We start from the raw sequence: 26,626 nt of genomic DNA, 5'->3' as shown, positions 1-26,626 counted from the left end.
ACATTGCATACTTCCAAACAATGGTTACGACATTCTGGAGTCTTTTGTGGCTTGATCTTTCAGTATCTACTAGTGGTGGTCCTCCTCATCTTTCTTCTCCCTCTCCCCTATTTCTCTCTCTCCCTCTGCCCCTCCTCTTCCTTTTTCCTCTTCTAAGACAGAAACATACACAGCCCAGGAAGGTGACCTTGAGCTCTTGACCATCCCACCTCCCCTCCCCCAGTCCTGGAATTACAGATGTTCTCTACCACTCCTGACTCTACCCAGAGCAATGCTGGCCTGCTGGTGGCCGGTGTGAGAACAAAATGGGTCGTGTGACCCTCTCCTCCGAGCCACTGTCAGGTCTGGATGGGGCAGCAAGTTTCCTGTGGACCTCAGTGTTTCTGTATCTGGGAAAGCTGAAGCAGACAAAAGAGAGCGTCTCAAACTGCCAGAAGTGTGGCTTGGAGACTGCCCCTCTCCTGGCTCCAGAAACATGGCCATGCAGATGGATGTCATTGTCCACTGGGTGAGCCCACACGTTGGTGTAGTAATCCAAAGGCAAATGACTCCAGTATGGAGATTCAGTTTATAAAAATAAAAATGTACCTAAGTCATATACTCAGATGGGTACAAGGCGGCAGTCAAAGTGGCCAGTCTTTTTCACTCAGATTTCTGAACATCATCCAACACCCTCCTCCACACTGCCATTCATCTGCCTGACCACTGGTACGGCTGCACTTGCTTCCCAAAGATCTGACTATGCCCTGGGCTCAGCCCTACCTCTGCCCCGCCGTCTAGTGGGAGCCTTGCAGTGCTCTGCTTTTCACGGCTATGGATTATATGTCTCCGTCCTTGGACTTGGCTTCCTCTGCAAGTGCCTGTCTCCATCTGTGCCTGGGTCTCATGTCACCTTCCTTCTGACCCTGTGTCTGAGCTCTGGCCTACACCTTTGTAGGTGGGGAGTTCCTCAGATTCAGCCCTGTGCCTTCTTTGGGCCCCAGCCTGGCTCTGTCTGACTGTGGCCATCTGAAGACTCCTCTTCTGAGGCTTTCTGCCCTGATCTGTAGTGAGCGGACGAGAAGGGTTTTCCTATGGGCTCTGGCTGGCTAGAACAGGTAGATGAGGTTTTTCAGGGCCATCTGTAATCTGTTCATTTCTTCACAGCCGTTTCCTAAGCCCTGTTAGGTAGAAGACCTTTGGCAGGGGACCGGCAAAGACAAATGCCAGGCTAACGCTGTCCTCAGGGATCTTGAAGCCCAGGGGCAGGGGAAGGTAAGACTGGAATCTAGATAATGACTGAGCTGTGTGACGGGTGAGATGGCACCAATGATTCAGCATGAGAGAGGGAACCAATCAGCTGTGCCCCGAGGAGGGAGCCCGAAGAGGAAAAGGAGGTTGGCATTAGACCTGAGGTCTCCTGGCTCAAAGGGTGGCTTTGGGATGGTTCCTGGCAAGAATGAACAGGGATGGAGCTGTCAAAGCCTCATTAGAATTTTCCATCCTCTACTTAAATGTTCCCAGGTCCCCAGGCCACCTTCTGGGCCTCAGTGTCCCTTTGGGCACACGAATGACAAGAACGTTGCCTTCTTCACCCTACTGCCCATAGCATCTCGTTTTCCCATGGTTAGGGGTCTTCTGTCAAAAAAAGTGTGTATGGGGAAAGTTGGGCATGATGATATAGGCCTATAATCCCATCACTCGGAATCCCGAGTTCAAGGGCAACCAGGTATAATGTGAGACCCTGCGTCACCTCATTCAAACATTAGTCTGAGTGGGTTTGGGGATGTAGCCCAATGGTAGAGTGTTTGTCTAGTATGGATGGAACCTAGGTTCAACCCCCTGCACTAAAACAAAACTCTGTGTGCATGTGTTTATGTGTTTGTCTATGGGTGTGGCTATTTATATGCCTGTGTATGTGTGTGCATGAGTGGGTGCGCTGTGGGTTGGTAGGGGTGAGAGGTTCATTCCCATGTACAAGATCTCATTCCTATAGTTTGATTTTATTGTTGTTTGTTTTGTTTTTGAGAGGCAAGATCTCTCTACATAGCCCTAGCTGTCCTGGAACTCACTATGCAGACCAGGCTGGCCTCAGACTCACAGAGATCCACCTGTCCTTTGCTTCCCAAGTGCCAGGAGTAAAGATATGCTCTGTCATACCAGGCTCACTCCCATAGTTCTTTAAAAAAATTAGATTTTTAAATTTTTATTATCTTATGTGTTTGAGTGTTTTGTATGCATGTGTGTATGTATATCATATGAGTGCCTGGTGCCCTCAAAGGCCAGAAGAGGGTATTGGATTACCTGGGACTGGAGTTACAGGTAGTCCCTAGCCTTCATGTGGGTGCTGGGAATCGAACTTAGGTCCCTTGTGAGAACAAGTCCTCTTAACTGCTGGGCTAGTTTTCCAGTCCACTCCCAGTTCCTGATGGGACGCAGCCTCTTAGCACAATGGTACCCCTTAGACACTTGGCTGCTACTAAGTGACTTTTTCTTCATTTGAACAGGATCGTTTTTGTAGCCTAGTCTAGCCTCAAAGTCAGTATCCTCCAGACTGCTGATATCGCAGTCATATGACACCATACCTCATTCTTCTGCCTGTCATTTCTGAAGCTTGTCTCCACAGCCTCTCCTTTCAACTGAAGGCTATTTAGTAGGTGTGCTGGTTAGTTTTTGTCAACTTGACTCAAACCCAGACAGACATATCTGGGAAGAGGGACTCAACTGAGAAAGTGCCTCCATAAGATTGACCTGTAGGCAACTCTGGTTCATTCCTTCTTTCTTTCTTTCTTTCTTTCTTTCTTTCTTTCTTTCTTTCTTTCTTTCTTTCTTTCTTTCTTTTTCTTCCTTCCTTCCTTCCTTCCTTCCTTCCTTCCTTCCTTCCTTTCTTTCTTTCTTTCTTTCTTTCTTTCTTTCTTTCTTTCTTTCCTTCTTTCTTCCTTTCTCTTTTTTCTGAGATAGTGTCTGTCTATGTAGCCCTGGCTGTCCCGGAACTCACTCTGTAGACCATCTTGGTTTTGAATTCACAGAAATCTGCCTGCCTCTGCTTCCTGAGTGCTGAGATTAAAGGCATACCTGACTGTACTTTCTTTTTTCTTTTCTTTTTTTCTTTTTTCTTTTTTTGGTTTTACTAGACAGGGTTTCTCTGTATTGTTTTGGAGGCTGTCGGACCAGCCCGGGCTCGAACTCACAGAGGTCCACCTGCCTCTGCCTCCTGAGTGCTGGGATTAAAGGCGTGCACCACCAATGCCCGGCTGGTCCTGGGTTCTATAAGAGAGGTTGAGCAAGCCAGGGAAAGCAAGCTAGTAAGCAGCACTCCTCCATGGCCTCTGCATCAGTTCCTGCCTCCGGGATCCTTCTGTGAGGTCCTGTCCTGACCTCCTTTAGTGATGGGAATGTGACACAAAAGTTGTAAGATGAAATAAACCCTTTCTTCCCCAAGTTGCTTTTGCTCATGGTGTTTCATCACAGCAGTGGAAACTCTCAGACAGTAGGGAAATGAATACACAATCATCCAAGTCTTTGGATGCTGGTATAATAGTTTACTTTCAAAGACAGTCATGCAAATGTTCCATTCTGTCTCTTTTAGAAACACCAGTAAGGATGCTGAAAGTGGGTGTTAGAGCATTTATGCTACAGGAATTGGCCAGATCTCATGTACCATCCCCAATGGCTGCACACACTCACCTGCACACACTCACCTGCACACACTCACCTGCACATTCATCTGCACACACTCACCTGCACACACTCACCAGCACACACTCACCTGCACACACTCATCAGCACACACTCACCAGCACACGCTCACCTGCACACACTCATCAGCACACACTCACCTGCACACATTCATCTGCACACACTCATCTGCACACGCTCACCTGCACACACTCATCTGCACACACTCATGAGCACACACTCACCTGCAACACTCACCTGCACACACTCACCTGCATACACTCATCAGCACACACTCATAAGCACACACTCATCTGCACACACTCATCTGCATACACTCATCAGCACACACTCATCTGCACACACTCATGAGCACACACTCACCTGCACACACTCATGAGCACACACTCACCTGCACACACTCACCTGCACACGCTCACCTGCACACACTCACCTGCACACGCTCACCTGCACACACTCACCTGCACACACTCACCTGCACACACTCACCTGCATACACTCACCTGCACACACTCACCTGCACACACTCACCCGAACACACACCACACACACCTCTGGGGACTTTTCGGAGTTTTCCTAACCCTGAGACCTGGGGCTGTTTGTGTGTTTTTCTGAGACAAGGTCTTGCTATACAGCCCTTGCTGGTCTAGTATTCACCATGTAGTCTAGGTTCCCTCCGATTCATAGCGGTCCTCCTGGCGTAGTTCCCTGAGTGCTCTGATTACAGACATGTGCCAGGATGTCTAGCTGAAACCTCAGGTTTAAGTCTAGCCTTTGGATTAAAAAAATGCTACATGGCTTTGAGCAAGTAATACATATAGGTAATACGCACAGCATCTCCTTGTTGTCACTTCTTCCTTTAAGATGTAGTGAGCAGTGGTGTCTCTCCATGAGCTCCAGAAAGATGCCAGAGCAAATGAGATGGTCAGATCTGGGAGCTCTGAGCTGGGGCTCAGGATTTAGCAGGTGCCCACACCTGCGTACCAAATGAGTTGACTGAAGACATTCACGGTGATGCTGGGCTCTTGTGCAATTTTCCCCTTCAACTGCAGAAGGTGTTTTCTCTTTAAGGCTGTGGATAGGCTTGGCTGGCAGTGTGTTACAAAAGATGTATTTTTCTATGGACTAGCCTGTCTGTGCCTCAGTCTCCCCACTTGTGAAGTGCATGGCGGAACAGTATGTCTTGGCTCCCTTGCAGCTCAGCCTGAGGCATCTGAGTGTCACTCTGACAGAACCTACACTGGGCAGGAATCCCATGGAGGTCTGGACCCTTCCTCCCACCCGATGTTTGTCCGAGGATCCGTCTGGGATGGAGAGTGGGGAGGAGGAAGCAGGAGCCTTGCTCTCATTACAAACCATCTGCTTCCAAAGTGGGAGTCCTCCAAGGAAGGGAGGCATCTCAGGCCTGGGTTGGTCACCTCCCCTGGCAGTAAAGGAAGGTCAAGGGCTCCAAGAAGCCCAGAGGGCCAGTAGGATGTGTGAGCTTGGGACAAGTGCGGTGGGGAGGGAGATCTGAGATCAGAACTCTCTGAACTGTCCTTGGCCTGAACCCCAAGACCCACTTGCCACCCGAGCACTGACAGCCCGGTGTTTTCTATTGCCTTGCTCTCTGGTGGGGGACCAACAGAGTGCCAGGCAGTGGTGGGGATGGCAGAGGCTAGGAGTACAAAGTCAGGCAGGATGCCCAGGTTGTTAGCCAAGGGTCGGGGCCTCTGGGAGGGACTCTAGTTACAGCAATGTCCAAAGTGGGAGGGGCTGCTGAAGCTGGCAGAGGCTCTCTGACATGAAATATGCCATGGGGAGCTGGGGGCAGGGGGGGAAGGGAGCAAGTGGACATCCTTCCGCTCCACAGCCAAGTTTATAAACAATGGTTAGAGGGGGTGTGAGGGCTCCGGAGCGGCTGAAAGTGTCAGAATCTCAGCCGAAACAAAACAGAGGGCAGAGAAGCTCACACGCTGTCTTCTATAAACCTCAAAATAATCCAGGGCATAGTGGGGCACTCAGGAGGCAGAGGCAGGCGGATCTTCGTGAGTTCAAGGTCAGTCTGGTTGGTCTACAGATTGAGTTTCAGGCCACCAACCAAGGGCTGCCTAGTGAGAACCTGTTTCTAGAAATACCACAAAACAACAACCAGAACAAACAAAAAACCCAAGTCCTCAAAACAGCCCCATGAGTAGAGTTTAACATCTCATTTCTCAGTGTGGTTTGCTGAGCCTGAGTCCCTCAGTCAAGATCACCTGGGCAAGGTGGCAGTCTGGCAAAGGCTTCCCTTTCCCCACGGTCTCAGTCCGTCTCCCCGTCTTTCCAGGGTTGTGGCAGATGTAGGTGACTGCTGGCCCCTCCCGGTGATATGGGAGTGTTCCTGCTGGCATCTCCAGCTCAGGCCCAAGGGCTGCGGCTGTGGTCACTCTGTCTGTCTGGGATGCTGCACCAACTCCAGAGCAGTGTCCTCCTACTTGTATGGACCCCCAGGTTCTGTGATTTCCAATGTTTGGGGGCCACGGCAGCTGCAGGATGTAGGCTTGGTTCTGGGCTCTGAACCTTGCCAAGCCTCTACCAGGAGGGGAGAGCCAGGGCGTGGTCAGACAGGGTAGTGTCTCTTGTTAGTGAACATCGGCTGTCAAGGTTCACAGTCAGGTGCTCACCACTCGTCCAATGAGAAGTTAATAAGGGAGTGTGGGGAAGGCACTCGGCCTGAGTGGAGCAGAGCAGCCTAGGAGCGCTGGCCAGGGAAGCCGCATTGAGTGCGCTAGACACAAAGAGAATGGACAAATGCTGTGGCATTATCCGGGCCTGAGGAGGATGCCTTAGGTCCTGACTCCAGGAGCAGCCAGGCCACCAGGTTCAGCCTGCTTTTTATGTAAGGCCCTCCTCCCAAGCCACTCACATTTAGTTTCCCTGCATGTAGCTTCAGCATTACTATCCCAGGCCTCCAGGTTCACCTCCTATCTCACTGGCTGCTTGCTAACCTCTGTTGGGGTCCTGGGCGCAGGCCTGGGAGTGCTTTGATTATGGTGTGCTCCTGATGTGACAAACCCCACTTTTTCTCAGAGTCTCGGAGACGGACGATTTTCGAATACCACCGGGTGGAACTGGACTCCGGCAAGATCACCAACACATCAGCTGTGGAGTTCACCCCATTGCCAAGTGAGTAGGGCCAGTCTGTTGTTCTAGAACATGCTTTAGACTCAAAAAGGCTGGGTTCTGATCTCAGGCCCAACCTCTGATCCCTGGGAACACAGTCACCTAACTTCTCTGGGCCTGATGTCACCACCCTGCAAAGCTATGGTCAGGGCTGGGACCACACAGGCCAAGTTGACTACAGAAATGGCAGCCTTGCATGGACTAGCTCACCCCAGGCCTGGAGTGTGGTCTGTGTCTAATCATTGTCATCCACTGCTAGGAATACATATCTGAAACTCCAGAGAGCTGAGCCTGGATACTGCTTGGACAGGGATCCAGAAATAGAGCTGGTCTTCGGTCACTCACCGTCTTTCCCCTAGAGAAGGTGTCCCTGGAGGCTGCCTCACTGCACAGCCTTGGATGAGGTGGAGCCTGCCTGCTATGTAGCCAAGGCTGCTTTCTCCTTTGCAGTGATCCTCCTGCCTCCGCCTCCCAAGAGCTGAGACTACAGGCATGTGCTGTTGCACCAGGTTCAGAATAGTATTTCTCCAGAGGGCATTGTTCCTTCTCTTGTGTCAGGAGTCTCCCTGCTGCCAACTGAGAGAGCTGTAGCCATTTGCGAGTGCGCATGCGCGTGCACACACACACACACACACACACACACACACACACACACACACTTTTCTATTCCCTGGAAGTTCTGGGAATAGATAGCAGACTGGGAAAGGCCCTGATCATGAAGCAATCAGAATCTGAGGACACAGTCAGGTCACAGTCACCCCCCAATCCAGTCACTCACCACTGAGGCAAGAAGCCCAAAGGCCTGGGAAGTAGGGGTTTCCCAAAGGCCACACTGTAAGAGTAGATCTTGGGCTCACAGTGATGCAGGCCTGTAATTCCCTTTGAGACATTAAGGCAGGAGGACATTGAGTTCAAGGCTGGCTTGGGCTATATAGGGAGCTTCTGTCTCTGGGGGGAACCAAACCTTGAGTCCTGGAAATCAGGAGCAAGAATATCCAAGGCCAGGCTCAACTGCCCCGGCAGTACTGAGCCATCCTGGGAATGTATGTCCAAGCCAGGCAGGCATCTGTAATGGAGCATCAAGACTGAACGCTCTGACTCCAGGCTCAGACAGGCCCTGATTCAAACCCAGACCTGCCACCCTTAGCTCCAAGACTCTCCAAGCCTCAGCTCCCCACTGTAGAATGGGTAAGGAAAGCTCCTACCCATGGTTTCCATATATTCTAGACTCCCAGGGCACATGAATGGTTATTTTTCTGTTGATGTGAGAAAAGCATCTTAAGAAAGGAGGGTGTGGGGGCTGGAGAGATGGCTCAGTGGTTAAGAGCACTGGCTGCTCTTCCAGAGAACCCAGGTTCAAATCCCAGCATCCACATGGCAGCTCCCAACTGTCTCTAACCCCAGTTACAAGGAATCCAGCACCCTCACACACAGACACACATGCAGCACAAGACACCAATCCAAATAAAATAAAAATAAATAAATTATTTAAAAATAAAGAAAGGAGACTTGGGGAGGCAGGTGGATCTCTGTGAGTTTGAGGTCAGCCTGATCTACAGAGTGATCTACAGAGTGAGTTCCAGGGCTACACAGAGAAACCCTGTCTCAAAGATCCAAAAACAAAAAGGAAGGGTATACTTTGTCTCACAGTGGAGGGTACAGTCTATCATGGTGGCAAACTGGTAGTGAGAGCCACTTACATGAGACCAGCAGTCAGGACACCTGGATTCCCAACCCACTGGGCTTCAATTCAAAATCCAGTCAAGTAATTCAAAATCCAGTCAAGTAGATAATGAAGATCACATCCCAGGGTCCAGTAACCAGGAAGGCTGGAGAAAAGAAAGGGAAGGAGGAACTGCTCTTCAATAATCCCAGCACACAAAGGAGGCAGAGGCAGGAGGATTTCTGTGAGTTTGAGGGCAGGCTGGTCTGCATAGCAAGTTCCAGGACAGCCAGAACTACATAGAGAGACACTGTCTTGAAACACAACAAAAGTGAGAGAGAGAGAGGCAATAATGACCTTAAATTGTCCCCAAAGTCGGAGACACCACAGTTCAGGAATGACCCAGCATTCAGGAGCTTTGCCCTGAGGAGCAGGGACACGGTGCTGACAGTCACAGCCTCCTCTCTTGCAGCCTGCCTCCAGCATCGGAGCTGCGACACCTGCATGTCCTCAACTCTGACCTTCAACTGCAGCTGGTGCCATGTCCTGCAGAGGTTTGTGTCCAGGTGACCAGCCACAGAGGTGAGGGTGAGGCTGGGTGGGGGTAACCAGGGCCCACTGACAGCCTCAGGCCTCACTGCCTACTGCTTGAGAGCATTAGGGTCTGTTTGTCCAGTACCAGTCTGACTCGTAAGACAAGAATTCGACTAGTAAGTTTCTCTCAAGGCTTTTACCTGGTCAAGGTAGTGTGTGGCAGAGTAAGGCCTGGGGTGGCCAGGCTTCGGGAAGATCGTCTGGAGACTCTGGAGGCTGCAGGAAAGCTGACTCATTCTGGGCTTCACAAAGAGTAGGCCACGCTGTGGTCACTCCAGAATCACTGGACCCTTCTGCTATGATTTCCAGGGAGACCCCAGGTCTGCATCTTTTTGTTTGCTTGTTTTGGTTTTTGAGACTGGGTTTCTCTGTGTAACAGCTCTGGCTGTCCCGGAACTCACTCTATAGATCAGGCTGACCTGGAACTCACAGAGATTCACCTGCCTCTGCCTCCCAAGTGCTGGTATTAAAGGTTGGCCTACATCTTAGCATGACACCCCATTAGTAAGCAAGTGACAGACTGCGACACAAAGACTTGTCACTGCTGGGTGAGCTCCATGACCCCCCAAAACTGCCCCAGTGTCCTCTTGGGCTGCAACAGGTTTCCTGAGAAGCAGGCATGAATGCTGCAGGTACGGGACGCTCAGGGCACTCTGGATGAGATTTGGTTTTGGGGATGAAGTTCTTCAGTCCAGCACATCTTCCAGTCCTTGTTCTGGAATCATCTCCTCACCAGTTAGACTTGTACTTCAATCTCAGGTTCTTCTAGCCAAGATAAATAAATGACAGGAGATGGGAGAAAGGACTCCTTTGGGGATGCTGGCTCTCCTGGGAGTGGGAAGCCCTACAAATTCCAAGAGCCTTTAAGGCCATCTTGAAAATTGAAAAATTACAGTCTCTAAGCCGCTGTGCAGCTGTTGTGCAGTGGTCAGCATTTCCTTTGCTCCTCTCCAACATCTCAGAGCAGAAATAGACGTTCTGCATCCTACAGACTGCCAGCCTGGCACACGGGACCCCAAGCCGCCCACCAGAGAGCAGCTGGGATGGGATGCCAGGGGCCTCAGCCTCGGGGGTGTTCTTCCCTCCAGCCGTGTCTGTCTCTTTTTGGGGACCTTAATTCCTTTACCCTACGAAATGGCCTAGAGGATGTGATTCAGAGAGGCATGGGTGGGGCACTCACTGTTACTGCAGCTCCTGTAATGCCAGATAGCATTTTAACAAATTCATCCAGGGTCCTTTGCAGGCAAGGCACAGAGCCCCAGGGGAAGTTGGTGATTTAAACCCCTGTCTTCTGGCGGCCGGGTGTTGGTGGCGCACGCCTTTAATCCCAGCACTCGGGAGGCAGAGGCAGGCGGATCTCTGTGAGTTTGAGGCCAGCCTGGTCTACAGAGCGAGTTCCAGGACAGCCTCCAAAGCCACAGAGAAACCCTGTCTCGAAAAAACCAAAACCAAAACAAAACAACAACAAAAAAAACCCTGTCTTCTGGGAGTGAAGCTTTCCTGCCTGTGGACTGTGAGAACCACCCTAAAGACTTGGTAAAAAGGGCAGCCAGGCTGGATGTGGTGGCGCATATCTTTAATCCCAGCATTTAGAAGGCAGAGGCTGGCGGATCTCTGTGAATTCGAAGCCGAACTGATCTATAGAGCAAGTTCCAGGACAGCTAGGCAGCTAGGGCTGTTAGACAGAGAAACCCTGTTTAAAAAAAAAAAAAGACAGAGGTAGGTGGATATCTATGATATTTAAAGCCATCCTGGTCTACATCGTGAGTTCCAGGACAGACAAGGCTACATATTAAGATCCTGTCTCAAAACCAAACCAAAAAAGCAATCCTGGGGCTGAAGAGATGACTTAGCTGTTAAGAGCACTAGCTGCTCTTCCAGAGGGACCCGGGGTTCAAATCTCAGTACTCAATGGTTTACAACTGTCTACACTTCCAATTCCAGGGATCTGATGCCCTCTTCTGGCCTCTGTAGGCACTGCACACATGTGGTACACAGACGTACACACAGGCAAGGCACCCATATATGTAAAATAAAAATAAAACAGCTAAAAAAAAAAAGCCATCTGGGTATGGTGGCACATGTCTATAATCCCAGCATTTGAGAGGTTGAGGTGGGAGCATCAGGAGTTCAGGTCATCTCCAGTTGTGTAGTGAGTGTGAGACTAGCAATGTAAAAAAATGTGGTCCCCAGGGACCAAGATGCCAGGAGCCTAAATTGTGGGGTGCTTCATCTCATTTTCAAAGCTGAGCAGCATTTTCTGAGTCTTGGGATGGTACGTGAGATGACCTCACATGATCCCTGGGATCTGGGGGCTGCTGCCAGGCATGACTCAGGATCCAACCCGTGCTGAGCCATAGGAAAATGGGTCATACAAAGCAAACCCTCCCTTCACCACCACCCCCAGTTAGCAGCCATACCCAAACTTAGAGACAAGACAGTGGAATGAAAGCTGGAGTTCCTGAATGTGAAGATGCTGGCCAGGATGGGAAGTGTAGGGCCTCTGCTGGTGGGCTCTGCCTCTACGACAAAACAGGAATGCCCCAGCAGAGGGAACAAGGGAGCTTAAACCACCCACCCCAGCCAGATCCCCAGATCACTGGGTTCCCTCAAGCCATGCTTCTACAGCCAGACACCCACGGCACTGGGCTTACTCCAGCCCATGCTTCCACCAGACAGCCTCTGGAGCCTCAGCTTCAAATAAGAGTTGATGCCAGTTCCCTGAAAAGCCAGAGGACAGGGCCAGTGTCCTGGGGACACCAATGGGTCTCTTCTCCCCTCCCCCACTCGCTCTGCCCTCTGTAGCCACTCAGGGTCCCCTCTATGCACTGTAAAGGACAATTTCTCCAAAGATGTTTCCCTTTCTTTCTATATTGGTCCTACCACTTGTCCCCTTGAGTCTGTGGGTGGCCTCAGCCCTGGAATTGCCCAGAAAATAATGGTCATAATTCTCACCTTACCATGTCATTGTGACTGCACCAGATAGTCAAGAGACACTCAGTAAATGGCCCATTCTCATATTCTTCTCTGAGTCAATGTTGGCTAGCTTGAGACTTAATCCAAACTCAAGACTCGTGGTTGTGGTGTTTCTTGATTTTTGTTTTATTTTGTCTATGTATGTGGGTATTTTCCCTGAATGTGTGTCTGTGAGCCATGTTCATGCCTGGAAGTCACAAGAGGGCATTGGGTTCCCTGGATCTGGAGTCATAGACAGTTGTGGGCCTTCACCGTGGTTAGTGGGGATGGAACCTGGGTCCTCTTGTCTGAAACTTGCTATGTAGACCAGGCTGGCCTTGAACTGCTTCTTTGGCATACACCACCACAACCAGCATGAAGATTCAGTCCTTTGTGTTTTCTTTTGTTGTTTTCTGAAACAAGGTTTCTCGGTTTAGTCCTGACTGTTCTAGAACTCATTCTGTAGACCAGGCTGCCCTTGAACTCAGATATCCACCCACCTCTGCCTCAAGAGAGCTGGGATCAGAGGTACGCGCCACCACCACCACTAAGACTCAACTTAGTCTTAAAAGAATCCACCAATATTATCAAAGAAGCCTGAGTTCCAACCTCCAAACTGCTCCTTGTCCCCATCCCCTAAAAAGTGTGAGAAGAGTGGTGGCCGGCCCAGCTCAGCCACCGGAGAAACTTTGCCTTGATCTGACCAGGGTGTGGGCACACGGCCACTGCTGGGGCTGAGTTAACCTGCTGGAGAGTCTTTCTCTGAGCTAGTGGCTTGGGATGTTATTCTTCCATTGCGACATGCTTGGGTGGCATAGAGCTTAGTGACTTCCTCTGACACCAAAAAGGAAGAACGGAAATTTAAGCAGGATGATGCTGGAAAGACCATTCTGCAGCTCATGCTTGGGCCCCGCCCTCTCCCTAGGAAATCCATTGATGTCTTCTGTTCTCTCCAGAGACCATGATGGTCTCTGACACCAATCTTATCGCTGTCCCCTTGTGATTACACAGAGGGAGTTGGCTACATTACATGATCTGATACCACCGTCTGCTCAGCCTCTGCTGCCAAAGGGAGACCCTCAGTAGTGATGGAGAGCCCTGACTGAGCAAGTCTTTCTCAGAAGGAAAACATAGGCATGGACGTCCCAGATTTCCAGAGTCGAAGGAACCCGAGAGTTTCCAGGGTCCTACACACACACACAGACACGGCTGGGCAGAGAAAGCTTAGACCTGGGCAGCTGGGTCAGAAGGAAGAAGTAGAGGACATGAGGGTCTGACTGCAAATCCCATAATCACCTCCTGCCCAGGGCACCTGGGCAGGGGCTGTTCTGTTGCCTAGAGCTGAGCCCCCCCCCTCCCCTCACTGGCTGTTACTGAGTAGAGGGGTAAGTGATTGGTTCTCTGCTGAGCCCCTCACATCTCCCACATTTGGTTCCCTATAGATGTTCCAGTGGCTTTGACCGCTACCGCCAGGAGTGGTTGGCCTACGGCTGTGCCCAGGAGGTGAGACGTGTGAGTGTGAGAGATCTGCTTTAGTCTCTGCTGGGAGCCTTGCTTGTCTCTTACTGGCTAGCTCTGACTTAAGTAATTACCCCATAATTGTTAATCTAAGTATGTCTCTTACCGGAGAATAGTTCTGGGCTCCTACCTCATGGCGTTACATGTCGACTCTTGTGTTTCTCCTTCCCAGAATCCTCCTGGACTCCTAGTCCCTCCTATCTAGATTCCCTATTGGCCAGACAGTGCTTTATTGGCATAAGACTTCCCCAACAGTGGCCCTGAGCAGGAACCCTGGGAATCCTGTTACCTCAGAGGAGAGGGCGAGTTGGGTCTGGCCTTAGCCTCAGCTGACTCCTCTGGGGCCCTGTACTCTTTATGATGTTAATGAAGCTCTATTCCTACTGATCTTGAGGGAGGGAGTCGTTCTGGGAATGAGGGGGGTTGTTCCAGGCACCTCCTACTTAGAATCCCATCCAGGTGCCAGAACAATCTAGAACAGTGGTTCTCAGCCTTCCTAACGCTGTGACCCTTTCATACAGTCCCTCATGTTGTGGTGACCCCCAACCACAAAATTATTTCGTTGCTACTTCATAACTGTAATTTTGCTACCGTTATGGGTCGCAGTGTAAGTATTTTGGGAGACAGAGGTTTGTAAAAGAGGTTGTGATCCACAGGCTGAGAACGGCTGCTCTAGACTCTGGAGACATCTTCTCACATGGCGAGAACAGGTGGTTTCATTCGGGCACCATTCCTTTCCCACTCCCTTTGTACTCTGGGCTAGCCTCAAACTCACACAGCTCCCTGGTCTCCGGGTCTTCTTGCACGCCAGGCACAATTCGCTGCTTTCTACTTCCTCTTATTTAACATGACCCAAAAACCTGGGGACCAGGGCCCTCACTGACCAGAGAGGAAACTGAGGCACAGAGAAGTTTAAAGAGTTGGCCTGGCATTCACCCCTACAAGATGCTAGGCTCAGTGTTTAAACTCAAGTCCTCCAGGCTTCCCTGCCATACTCTCATCTTTCTCTGCTCTTAAGAAAAAATAACCGGGGCAGCAAAACGGCTCAGAGGGTAAAGGTGCCTGCTGCCAAGCCTCAGAGCCGGAGTTTGATCCCCGGAACCCGCAAGATGGAAGGTGAGAACGGCCTGCACAGTTTGTTCTCTGACTTCCATATACTTGTTATGGTGGTCACACACTTTAAATAGATACACATGCGCTAAATAGATAAATGTGGGGGGCAGCCACATCTGACACTGGCTGTTAGTGACTGTTAAGATATCATTATTCTTTAATCCCAGCACTCGGGAGGCAGAGGCAGGCAGATCTCTGTGAGTTCAAGGCCGGGCTGGACTGACAGCTTCCAAAACAATACAGAGAAACCCTGTCTCGTAAAAAACAAAAAACAAAAAAAAGATATTATTATTAATTTATTTTGTTTTGATTTTGAGATAAGGTCTATGTAGTCCTGGCTGTACTGAACTTGCCATTTATACCAGGATGCCCCAAACTCACAGAGATTCCTTACCTCTGCCTCTGAATGCTGGCATTAAAGGAGAGCACCCAGCCAGTGACTATTAAGATTTTATCTATTTATTTAAGATTGACATCTCAGCCCCCTGATTGATTTGAAGCTGCTGACAGATAAATTACCGTGTAAGATAAGACACTTTCAAAATAAAGTGGAAGATTCCATCTTAGTTATTTTCTGAAACAGGGTCTCCACTGATGACTAGGCTGGTCTTGAACTCCTGGACTCAATCAATCCCTCCATCCTACCTGCTCCACTTCCCAAGTAGTTGAGTATAAGTACAAGGTTTGGGTGAATTCAGGGCTGGCTGTGTCCAGAAGCAGCACGGGGGTCTCTTGCAGGCAGAAGGCAGGACGTGCGAGGACTTCCAGGATGAGGGTCACTACTCAGCCTCCCCTGACAGCTCCTTCGGCCCCTTTGATGGTGACCGCACTACCTCTTCCTCCCTCTTCATGGACAGCCTCACCACAGAAGGTAAGCCATGAGTACTGACAGAGAGAAGCCTCAGGAAGAGCCTGCCCATTCCTGACGGGGACCGTCTCACAGGACAGGGACCGACTCACAGGACCCGGGGCCATTGTCTCACAGGACAGGGCTTGCCCTGGTCCTTCACTGACCATGTAATGAGATTCAGGAAACTTAGCTATCTTACTGGTGAGAAGCAGAAGCCAATACAGGGGAAGCTCAGACCATGGAGAAGACTGACCGTGGGACATGAGGTGGAGGCCCCTCAGAGAGCACCCCATCTTAATATTGGCCTGGCAGAGCCTTGAGGTACTTAGACTGTAGAATGATAACTGTCCGTGCAGTCAGTGGTGAGAGACCATTGATTTTTTTTTCTAGAACATACCTTTTTTTTTTTCCTTCTTCCTACACTGAGATTGAGCCCAGGGCCTTGCGTGCTGCTAAGCAAACACCCCGCCACTATACTACATGCCTAGCCCTCTTGTTTTTACTTATTTTACTTTTCTTTCTTTCTTTCTTTCTTTCTTTTTTTTTTTTTTTTTTTTTGGTTTTACGAGACAGGCTTTCTCTGTATTGTTTTGGAGGCTGTCGGTCCAGCCCAGCCTGTAACTCACAGAGATCCGCCTGCCTCTGCCTCCCGAGTGCTGGGATTAAAGGCGTGCGCCACCACCACCTGGCTCTTATTTTACTTTTCTATTGCTGTGATCAAGCACCGTGACCAAGGCAACTTATAAAAGAAAGAGTTTCATTGGCCTTACGGTTTCAGGGGTTAGAGTCCATGACTGCAGAGCAAAGGCGTGGTGGCAGGAACAGCTGAGTGCGCACATCTGCCCACAAGCAGGAGGCAGAGAGCACAACAGGGATGGCACAGGTCTTTCGAAACCTCAAAGGCTGCCCCCAGTGCCACACTTCCTCCAACAAGGCCACACCCCCTATTTCTTCCCGGAGTAGGGACAAGTATTCAAACGTGTGAGCCTATGGGGGAGAGTGAGGGGCATTCTTACTCAAATCCCCACACAGGGTCTCACTCCCCCAACCTGGTCTTGAACTTAGAAGCAATCCTCCTGTCTCAACCTTCTAAGTTCTGGAATCACAGATGTGAGCCACTGTGTTTTAGTTTTTTTTAAGACAAAGGTCTCATGTAGCTCAGGCTGGCCTGGAACTCACTGTGACATTGAACTCATGATTCTCCTCCTTAACCTCTCAAGTGCTGGTATTTGCGGGGGGGGGGGCAGGCAGGCAAAGTCTTTCTCTATATACCCATGGCTGTCCTGGAACTCTCTCTATAGACCAGGCTGGCCTAGAACTCACAGAAATCTGCCTGTCTCTGCCTCCCTAGTGCTGGGATTAAAGGTGTGCGCCACAATGCCCATCTCACTTTTACTTCTGACTCAGCCTTCCTCCTTGGGTTGGTACCCATTCACTGCCTACTGAGGCCTGCCTGTCCACAGGGCTCCCTGCCTACTGAGGCCTGCCTGTCCACAGGGCTCCCTGCCTACTGAGGCCTGCCTGTCCACAGGGCTCCCTGCCTACTGAGGCCTGCCTGTCCACAGGGCTCCTTTGCTGCCTCAAAGCCTGAGGATCTTGACTGATGTTGCCAGAGATCAGGATCTCTGGGAAACAGTGTGAGTGTCTCTGGCAGCCCCTGTGGCCTCCAGTCCTAAGGGCTTCAAGTATCTTCTGTTCCTTGGATCCTTTTAGAATTTAGTCCTCGACGTGAGCCTTTTCCCTTAGGAAGGCTGAAGGGCTTGTGAGATATTAATAGTGTCCCTGGAGAGGAGGGAAGGGGAGAAGAAAAAGTTAGTATCCAAAAATACAATGCAGTCTTGCTTGAGAGTAAGAGGCTTATAAGAGGCCAAATGGGCCACTCAGGGCTATGTGAGAGCCACCTGTCCTTGTAAAGATCACCTAGAAGACTAGAGAGACGGCCAACCTCAGACCTGACATCATGGGGGCCGTGTGCCAGGAGGATGTACAGTCTTGCATTAACACCCTGTCCCCACAGTCCTAGATGTTATATTATTGCACCCCCGTTTTGTAGAAAAGACACCACAACTCGGAGATGTGAGTGACTTGTCCAGGGTGACACAGACAGGAAGACATGGAGACAGGTCTCACCAGACTCCAAGAATTCTAGGCCCCTCCCCCCCCCCCCCCGCCCTCCTCTGTGCTATGAGAAATGAAACTGGGAAAATAGCAAGGGGTGGACACAGTTCTGAGGGAGGTAACCCAGTCACAGAAAGACAGGCATGGTATGTATTCACTCATATATGGACTTTAGTTTAGACATAGAGCAAAGGAGTACCAGCCTACAATCCACACTGCCATAGAAGCTAGGAAACAAGGAGGATCCTAAGAGAGACAGACATACATGGTCCCCCGGAGAAGGGGAAAGGGACAAGATCTCCTGAGCTAATTGGGAGCATTGGGGAGGGGAGAGGGAGTTAGCAGAAAGAGAAGGGGAGAAGAGGAGGGGAGAGGAGGACAGGAGAGAGCAGGAAGATTGAGTCAGGGTAAGAACAGAGGAGAGCATGAAAAGAGATACCATAATAGAGGGAGGTGTTGTAGGTTTAGAGAGAAATTTGGCCTTACTCTTGTAGCCAGGAATGACACGGCAGCCAGACTGTGACATTAACGCAGAGCACACATTGCTGCCTCAGAATTCGGTGGAACTCCGTGAAGATGGAGCACAAAGGGAACTTGTTCTCAGGGAGTTAGTATCCAGGGGCAAGGGTGACCTCCATTTACCTTCCAATATCAACATCCAGGATCATAGGAATGGGGTGTCATTAATGCATGACTCTACAACCTCCCCCCATAGCCAGTCCCCCCAAAGATGTCTCTTCATCAATGGCTCCTTCTCCTCCAGTCAAGTCCGAGGTCTGCTGCTGCTCTCCAGTCCTCTAGGTAATGTTTACAATGAACCTAATGAGCCACCCTCAACTTAACCTATGTGTAGGGTCATGTCTGCTCCTGCACTGGGCGTGGAGCAAGCCCACCCACTCAGAGGGCAGCTGTGTGGTAGAGCAGCAGCCCCGGGGCTGGAAGTTCAGCTGCATGGACCCCAAGACACAGATCTGGGGACTGAGTACAAATCTTGCTTGTGCTCACAGCCCTGCTCAGGGCTGCTGCTCTCATGGGCTGTCCCAGCACTAAGGTAGGAGAGAAGTATGCTGGTGGCATTGCCTGCACATCTGCTGCCTGCCTGTGTGCTAAGTAACAGCTCCTGGTGGAAACACTTAGTAAAATGAGGATGTTTACAGCTCTGGATCCTTTCAGTCCCAGAGGACATAGCAACACTGTCAAGCTACATCCATAACAAACGGGCTTTGGGGCTGGGCGGTGGTGGTGCATGCCTTTGATCCCAGCACTACGGAGGCAGAAGCGGGCGGTAGTATCTGTGCTTATCAGTTTAGTAGCTGCTGCATCCTCTCTCCATTGACTAGAGAACCACCTTATACTTCACAGAGCCCTGGCAAGACGGCCTCTGGGACCCAGTCCTGGTGAGCAGGAGAGGCTGCCTTGGGCAGTGAGGCCGCCTTCTGTGGCTCTGCAGAATGGACTGGAACAGGCACTCATGTCCATTTGCCTGCCAGGATAGGTGTGGGCTGGGCTGTGGTTGATTTTTATGAGGAGAAGAAGAAATAAGCTGGAGGGAGAGATCAGGAAACAAAAATTTGTTAAATATACCTGCTTCTGTAGATTTTACTTTGAAATCCTAACAATTATCCTTTAATTATTAAATGATTATAAACTGTAAATCTAAAAAGCCCATCCCATGCGTCAGTGAGATGGCTCAGTGGTAGAGGTGATTGCTACACAAGTCCAAGGACCCGAGTTTGATTCCTGGAGCCCTTGTGAAGTTGGCCAGAACTGTGATCTGCCGTGTGGGTGCTGGGAGCCGAACTCGGGTCCTCTGGAAGGACAGCAAGCGCTCGACCTCTGAACCCTCCCTCCAGCTCCCAGCTCCCATTCTTTATTACAGTTTTCTTCCACTACCTACATTTTGATACTTCAAGACCCTGAGAGAGCCTTGGGGATCCCAGTTCTGCCGACAAGCAGGACCCAAGGACAGTGAGGCTCGTGGGAGAACACAACGAAACTGTCCCCTGAGAAGTGGCAGTACCAGGACTAGCGAGAGGCAAGCAGGGCATTCGACTTGCATGAGAATTTAAAGGAGACTCCAAAGAACCCAAAAGTGATATTCGGGATAAATAGTTCAATGTGGCGTTTACAAAATTAATCTAAAAATTCCATGATGTACCAAACACCAGTTTTCAGCAGAGGATGGGACTCCCAGGTCAACTCTGCCGAGTTTTCCATGGGGAGACACTGGAGGAGGAAGCGGGGGTGGGGAGGGAGGGCGTGGAGGCAGAAGTGACAAAACACTTGCTCTGCTGCTCAGATGTGTGGAGGGCAGGCTAGGGCATCTGGAGGACCTCAAGCTGTGTCTCCAGCTACTTTCTTTCCAGCAGCTTCCACCGCAGTGACACTTAAGAGATTACGAGGGTCTCAAAGCCCTGCCAACGAACATGGGACCCACTAAGAGTCTCAAGCAGCCTGGATGCTGGGGTTACAGCAGGGAAGATGAACGGAACGCTGTAAATTGTGGTAGGGTTAAGACTGTTTCAAGTTGAAGTGATTAGAGCAACAGCCTATAGCGCCATGGGGCTTCCAGACACTGAACTCCTGGCTTCCTTTGCCTCGTGGGGCAAAACCCGAGGAAGAAGGTCGACCTCAGAAGAGGCTGAGACAGCCGCTGCTGTACACCTTGAGGTATAGAGAGGGCGTTGAAACTGCTGCAGGCCCTGGAGTCTGCAAACAAACCAGGGGTTTGTAGCCCTCCACAGCACCCGGCTGCCCCTTAGAAGGCCGGGCAAGAGTTCCATACAGCATTCCAGCCAGCTCCTGGCCCCTTCCTTCTCTCTGCCCACTGGTATACACAGCTGGCCAATTCTTTGACTCTGGACTAGCATGTCTTCTCCACTTCCCAGCTTAGGATTCACTTCCTCCCTCTGGGAAACTTTTGTTGGTTCCCATGATCTGAGTGATCTGAGTGATCTGAAGCAGAGAGGGCTTCATCTTGTGAGGCCTATTTATAGTTTTTTGGGGGTTGCTTGTTTGTGTGTGTGTGTGTGTGTGTGTGTGTGTGTGTGTCTTTTAGAGCTAACTCCAGAGCTTCCCTCATGCCCTATGCTTGGCACGTGCTCAGTGACTGAGCTACAGCCTGGTATTGTGTATTGTGTGTGTTTAATTGCTCCTCTATTCCCTACCTGATAGAGGTGGGGACCATGTCCATCCATTGTCTGTAGTCTCCCTAACCCTACTCCCAGTGGCCAGCCCATAGTAAACACTCACATAATGAATGACATGACCTTCCCCCATTACACTGCTATATAGTTTTGGGCTGGACACCTCCCCTGCCCAAATGGAAAGTTTGGAAAGGGCAACCTCCTTCAAGTTCCATCCAGACCCGGGGTGGCAGAAGTCTGAATGATTCCACTAATTTTGCTCCTTCTGTCCTCTTTGAAGATGACACCAAATTGAATCCCCACGCAGGAGGAGATGGTGAGTACGGAGCTGCCTGTCCCTCTTCAGAGGAATGGCTGTGTCCACCACGAGGAGTCATAGCAGTGGGGGAGGGGAGAGAGCAAAGCAGCCGGGGTCCCAGGCTGAATGGGAGGGCTGGACACCTCCTATCTCAGCCAGGAGCCTCCCGTGTCTATGCCCTGAGAAGAATTTGAGGAAGTGGCTGAACCAGTGCCACTTGGCAGGAGGACTTGTGACAGGGGGACCTGCTTCCCTGTGGGCCTCAGCTGTGTGGGGACAGCAGTTTCTCCAGCACCCAGTTTCTCTCCCATGTGAAAAGCATGCAGGTTGTGTCCGCCGCCTGCCTGCAGGGGTACCAGGAGGTGGGCCACTACCAGCCTCAGGGAAAATGTTCTCTGGTCATGGGAATGCCTTTGCAGCTCCAGGCTGGGGGTAGTCCTTGCAAGAGGAGCAGTCTGACATACCTCCCGTGGAGGTGACACCATTGTTCCCCTCCTTGAGTTTGAGAGACTGGGTGTGTGGTGGGGGAGGAGCCACAACCCAGATCACAGCAAGCTAGGGGCTGATGGCCAACCACCGAATCAGCAGAGGCTAGCCTGGGTGTGTTCTTCAGTGTTCCCAGTTCATGGACGTTGGAGGCCCTAGCACACACGAGAGTGGCCGGACGGTTTCTGTCCTGGGTTCCTTCTGTGTACGCAGTGCCCAGCAGAGACAAATGGGGACAGCAAGATCCCGATGCAGTCAACATCCTATTGAGATCCTCACACTCCATGGCCTCCCTTCCCACCCAAGAGCCGTGTGAGAAGGACTGGGCATTCCCATGGCCGACACTCACATCTGTGTTTTTAGCTCATCGCTGCACATTAGGTAGGGAGGCAGCTAATACCCACTCAAGTAATGTTAGGGAACCTGGTTTCTTAGCAGCTGATACTGTGTGTCCGTAGGCAAATGACGTAACGTCTCTGTTTCCATTACCTTAGTCATAAAGACAGGGTGGGCTTGGATGAGTCCTCTTACCCTTGGAATGTATTTCAAATGCCTTGGATGTTCTCTCGCCGTGGTTTGTAGGTGCCTCCAGAGGATCTAGTTCATTCCACTGGATGCAGGTGAAATGGGATCGCCCCTTTCACAGTGGACCCTATTGTTTTTAAGAGCTGGATAGTGGCCCTACTGTCCAGCAGGACTCAATCTGGCAAGAGACAGAAACAAGGATAACTATGGTTGTTTGCTATCAGAACAATTAATACTAGCTCAGGACTTCCCAGATGCTGGCTGAAATTCTCAGGGCTCAGCATGAGCTCTGCCATTTGTCCATAGCACAGTAACCCAGCTAGAGAGCTATTGTCCTTGTCCTACAAAGGTGATAACAGAGGCTCACAGAGGTTGATTTGCCCAAAGTCACATATCTAATAAGTGGCAGAGTATAGGTTTGCGAGGTTTTTTGGTTTTGCTATGCTTTGTTTTGGTTTTGGCTTTTTTGAGACAGGGTTTCTCTGTGTAGCTCTGACTGTCCTGGCACTCACTCTGTAGAACAGACTGACTGAAAAATCACAGAGGTCCACCTGCCTCTGCCTCGCAAATGCTGAGATTAAAGGTGTTTGCCACCACAACTGACATCCCCAGATTTTCTGAGGCAAGGTCTCAGGTAACCCAGGCTAGGTTCAAACTCACTGTGTTGGTGAGGATGTGACCTTGAACTCTTGACCCTCCTGCCTTCTCCCAAGTGCTAAGATTACAGGCCTTCAAGATCACACTCAGAACTAAGATGCCAATTTTTTTTTTTTTTTGGTTTTACGAGACAGGGTGATGCCAAATTTTTTAATTACATTTATTTTGTGTGTGGAGAATCTGTGAAAACCTGCTACCCTCCCTGTGGAAGTCAGGGGACAATTCACAGGAGTCAGCTCTGTCCTTTACACCCATGGTGCCCAGGGATCGAATTTAAGTTATAACACTTGGCGGCCCACTGAGCCTTTTCGTTACCTCCAAAACCCCAAAGTCCTAACTATCGCATGCCTTTTGTGGATTCCTCAGAAGTGCTGATGTGGCCCAGGTGTCTGAGACAGCTTCCTTTTACGTCTTAAGATCAACTTCTAAATGATTCTAGAAAACACCTTCAAGGTGCCAGAGCATTCATGTTGTAATTATCATCCCACCGACTCCAGCCACACCCCTCTGTGGGTTTGAGATGTGGATGTTCATCTCTGGGATCTTGTCAGAACACAAGGCTTGGAGGCCTAGCTTTTCTTTGCTCCATGAAATTTTTCTCTGTCCTCCATAGGACTTCAAGACAACTTGTCCCCAAAGACCAAGGGGCCTCCCGTGCACCTGGGCACCATCGTGGGCATCGTGCTGGCTGTGCTCCTGGTAGCGGCCATCATCCTGGCTGGGATTTACATCAGCGGCCACCCTAACTCCAATGCTGCACTCTTCTTCATCGAGGTTGGTGTGGGATCTGCCTGCATCTGCCTCAGAACGGCTTCCACATCAGTGTCTCCCTGGTCATGTAGAACCTGCCTCGCCCCATCCCCTCCCATCCATCCCTCACCTCCCTGAGAGCCTTTCCTCCACTCCATCACGTCTTCCGTGGCTGGTGCTCTTGAAGCCCCAGGACCCAGCACCTAGGTGCTGGGACGTGGTCTGTCTCCTTCCCCACTTATGAGGCCAGGGAAAGAAACCCAGAGGAGGGTGGTCAGAAATACCACAGAGTGCTCCATTAGTGGTCAGAAATGCCACAGAGTGCCCCATTAGTGGCTGGGGCGATTTCTTGTTCCGAGTCACCAAGCAGCCACCATATTTCACTGCTTCTGTGGGATTTTTAGGTGACAGCTGACAAGCCAAAATGCTAACAAGGGCTGTGCTCTCAGGGAGCATTAGCTGGGATGCTACAGTTTCAATGTTCCAGAACTCAGAGGGAAGAGTAGTATATCATGGGAAGCCACAGAGCTCAGAGACATCTGGTTCCTATCCCACTGCTGAAGACATTTCCAGAGAAACATGGTGCTCACCCCATGGTTTCCCAGGGCGTGAAGATGAGTGAGACACTGGTCCTGCCCTCTAGTAGGTCACAAGCAGATGGTGAACTCAACAGCACTTAGGTAGCACATCAGAGCAAGCTTCTCTAAAGCCCTTATTAAGAAGGGCTATTTGAGAAGATTCCAGAGGGCACGTCTGATACATCAGTCTCTACCTGGGTCGCAAGCCCACTGACCTTATTCTCAGAGACCTAGGTGGTTCCCTTGGCTTTTTTATTTTTTAATGAAACAGGGTTCTTTCAGTTGTTCTGAATTCTTTTTTGAAGATTATTTATTATGTATACAGTGTTCTGTCTGCATGTATGTCTGCAGACCAGAAGATCTCATTACAGATGGTTGTGAACCACCATGTGGTTGGTGGGAATTGAATTCAGGACCTCTGGAAGAGCAGCCAGTGCTCTTAACCTCTGAGCCCCATGTTCTGATTCTTAGCCTACCTGGGTATCACCAAGGACTATCGGTCCTCAGGCCACTTCGATGATTGGAGTCAGGGTAGGATAAGGAATCTGCATTTGAGTAAGTTTCCCACTGACTCTGCTGTGGGACCTGTGCTGTCTTGGGCTATCTTGTCATGTCCAGTCTCCTGGTTCATTTAGGCACCTATGACCTGCTTCGTCACCTCCTACAGACTTGCGTCTCCAGTCTGCTGTTGAAGACTCTAAATCAGTTTTGCAAACCAAATGGTGATGGGTAAAATGTGCTTCTTCCAAACCGGCTTCTAAAAATGCCAGGTGGGGTAGTGTACACCTAGAATCCCAATACTTTCGAGGTAGAAGCAGGAGGATTGCTGCAAGTTCAAGGCCAGCCTGGTCTACATAGAGAGTTCTGGGCCATCCAGGCCTTATGTTGGGTTTCTAGTGGCTGACAGTTTACTTGAGGAATCTTGTTGAGAGAGCGGCCCCAACCACCAGCTGTTTCTCCACAGTGAGCCCCCATCCCTGCAGATCCCTTGTAAGAGGAAGCCTTGCACCAGCCCTCAGGGATGGGGTCCAATGAGGAGGTGGCATTCACTGACCTTCCCTCTGTGTCTCTGCAGAGGCGACCTCACCACTGGCCAGTCATGAAGTTCCGCAACCACCCCAGCCACTCTACCTACACAGAGGTGGAGCCCTCGGGCCACGAGAAGGAGGGCTTCATGGAGGCCGAGCAGTGCTGAGAGCACCAGGCCCGTGACCTGGGGGCGGCGTGAAAGCAAGTCACAGCAAAGAGAAGTGATTCTTCCTGCCCTCCTCTGAGCTGGCTGTGCGTGCGTGTGTGGGTCAGGAAGACAAGACAGCGGTTTATGGTGCCAAAACCATAGTTTGGTCCTCACACCCCAGATAAAAGGGGCACAGTAATGCAACCATGAGGGTTTCTTAAAGGAACACTAACCTCAGAGTTCCCTGTTCCGATGGGAGGAGGCTCATTTTGGGGGTCTCTCAGTGGTCTACACTGCAGCTATTGAAGTGCCTGTCCCTACTGGAGACAGCCTGGTCACTGAAGCCCCTGCTGGGGCTACTACATTCTAGGGTCAACAGACTCAAGGGCTGGTCTTCCTAGCTATGGAGTCAGTGGCTCTGGAAGCCTGAAGAAGGGGTCCCCTCCATTCGGGAGCTCTTATCCCTTGAGACAAACCAAATGAGAGGAGAGAAAAAGAACCTTGGGGAACTTGTGTTTTCTGGCCTTGGTCCTTTGCTTCATCATTTCTGCAGAGGCCGGGGGCCGACATGGGAACGCCGCAGCCAGGCTGCACCCTGGCCTGCCCCTCAGCCTCCACCTTGCAAGCCGGTCTTGCATGGCTGCCAGTCATGAGTGGAGTGCTTACTCCACCGTGTGTCTGGTGGCCGCTTTACTCGCTGGCCTGTTCTGTTGTCGATGCCAGTGGTTTCCTTCAAAAAGAGGAACAACTCACCTGGCTCATATTTTTCCTGGCTGACCTGGGTGGGGCTTTTGTAGCCATTAAAAACAAGCAGGTGGCTGAGGTTTCCTTGAGACTCCCCTGCCTCAGCAGCGAGTTCCAGTTGGATCATGTTGAAGGACAGCTGCCATGAAGGTAGGCAGAGAAACCTGACATGGGAGGGAGGGACCTTGACCTGGAAATCGGCCTCTGTCTCTCTAGCTCTGCAGAGAGTTTTGGGGGCAGGGAGCTTCTGCGCCCCTACCCTGCTTAGCCTGGTTTTAAGGGATTTCTGTCTCTGTGATGGGCAGGACTGCTTCCGGAGGGCAAAGGAAATCTAGAGCTCACCCTCCTCCAAATAAATACCATCATCAAATAACTATGTCACAGCCTCCACTGTCACGACTTTTGTGCATGCATGGAAGCACCAGAAAGAAGTGTGAGCTCCAGGTGGGTCAGTGGGAGGAGGGAAGGTTGTCTGCAGACACCTGGACACACCTCGTCCGGAAAATTCCAGCCACTCCACAGTTGACCCATGAAAGGACACTAGTGACAAGCAGAACTGGAAGCACGCTGGTGTCTGCTCTGCTTCATAAACCAAAGGAGAGAAGACTGTGGGAGGGAACTGAGCACGTGTC

The 26,626-nt window shown here is 50.6% G+C and overlaps 1 protein-coding gene across 3 annotated transcripts in view; it reads left to right on the top strand.

Annotated features, from left to right (window-relative positions):
* The window catches only part of Plxdc1 (plexin domain containing 1), a 55,484-nt gene extending 29,117 nt beyond the window's left edge, over positions 1-26,367 (top strand). For 2 of the 3 annotated variants that reach the window (XM_040749621.1, XM_040749620.1), the window contains exons 8-14: positions 6,730-6,825; positions 8,958-9,039; positions 13,477-13,537; positions 15,404-15,536; positions 21,060-21,095; positions 23,359-23,519; positions 25,149-26,367. In XM_040749621.1, coding sequence (XP_040605555.1) covers positions 6,730-6,825; positions 8,958-9,039; positions 13,477-13,537; positions 15,404-15,536; positions 21,060-21,095; positions 23,359-23,519; positions 25,149-25,268 — 689 coding nt within the window. In that variant the 3' untranslated portion in view covers positions 25,269-26,367. Of the gene's footprint in view, positions 1-6,729; positions 6,826-8,957; positions 9,040-13,476; positions 13,538-15,403; positions 15,537-21,059; positions 21,096-21,690; positions 22,107-23,358; positions 23,520-25,148 lie in introns of those variants that run through there. The other variant, XM_040749622.1, reaches the window with a different exon arrangement.
* The last annotated feature ends 259 nt before the right edge of the window (positions 26,368-26,626 follow it).

Source organism: Mesocricetus auratus, unplaced genomic scaffold (assembly GCF_017639785.1).
Source record: "Mesocricetus auratus isolate SY011 unplaced genomic scaffold, BCM_Maur_2.0 Super-Scaffold_100007, whole genome shotgun sequence".
NCBI classification, from domain to species: domain Eukaryota; kingdom Metazoa; phylum Chordata; class Mammalia; order Rodentia; family Cricetidae; genus Mesocricetus; species Mesocricetus auratus.
Note: the sequence above shows the minus strand (reverse complement) of the source record. Positions and strands in the feature narration are given on the sequence as shown.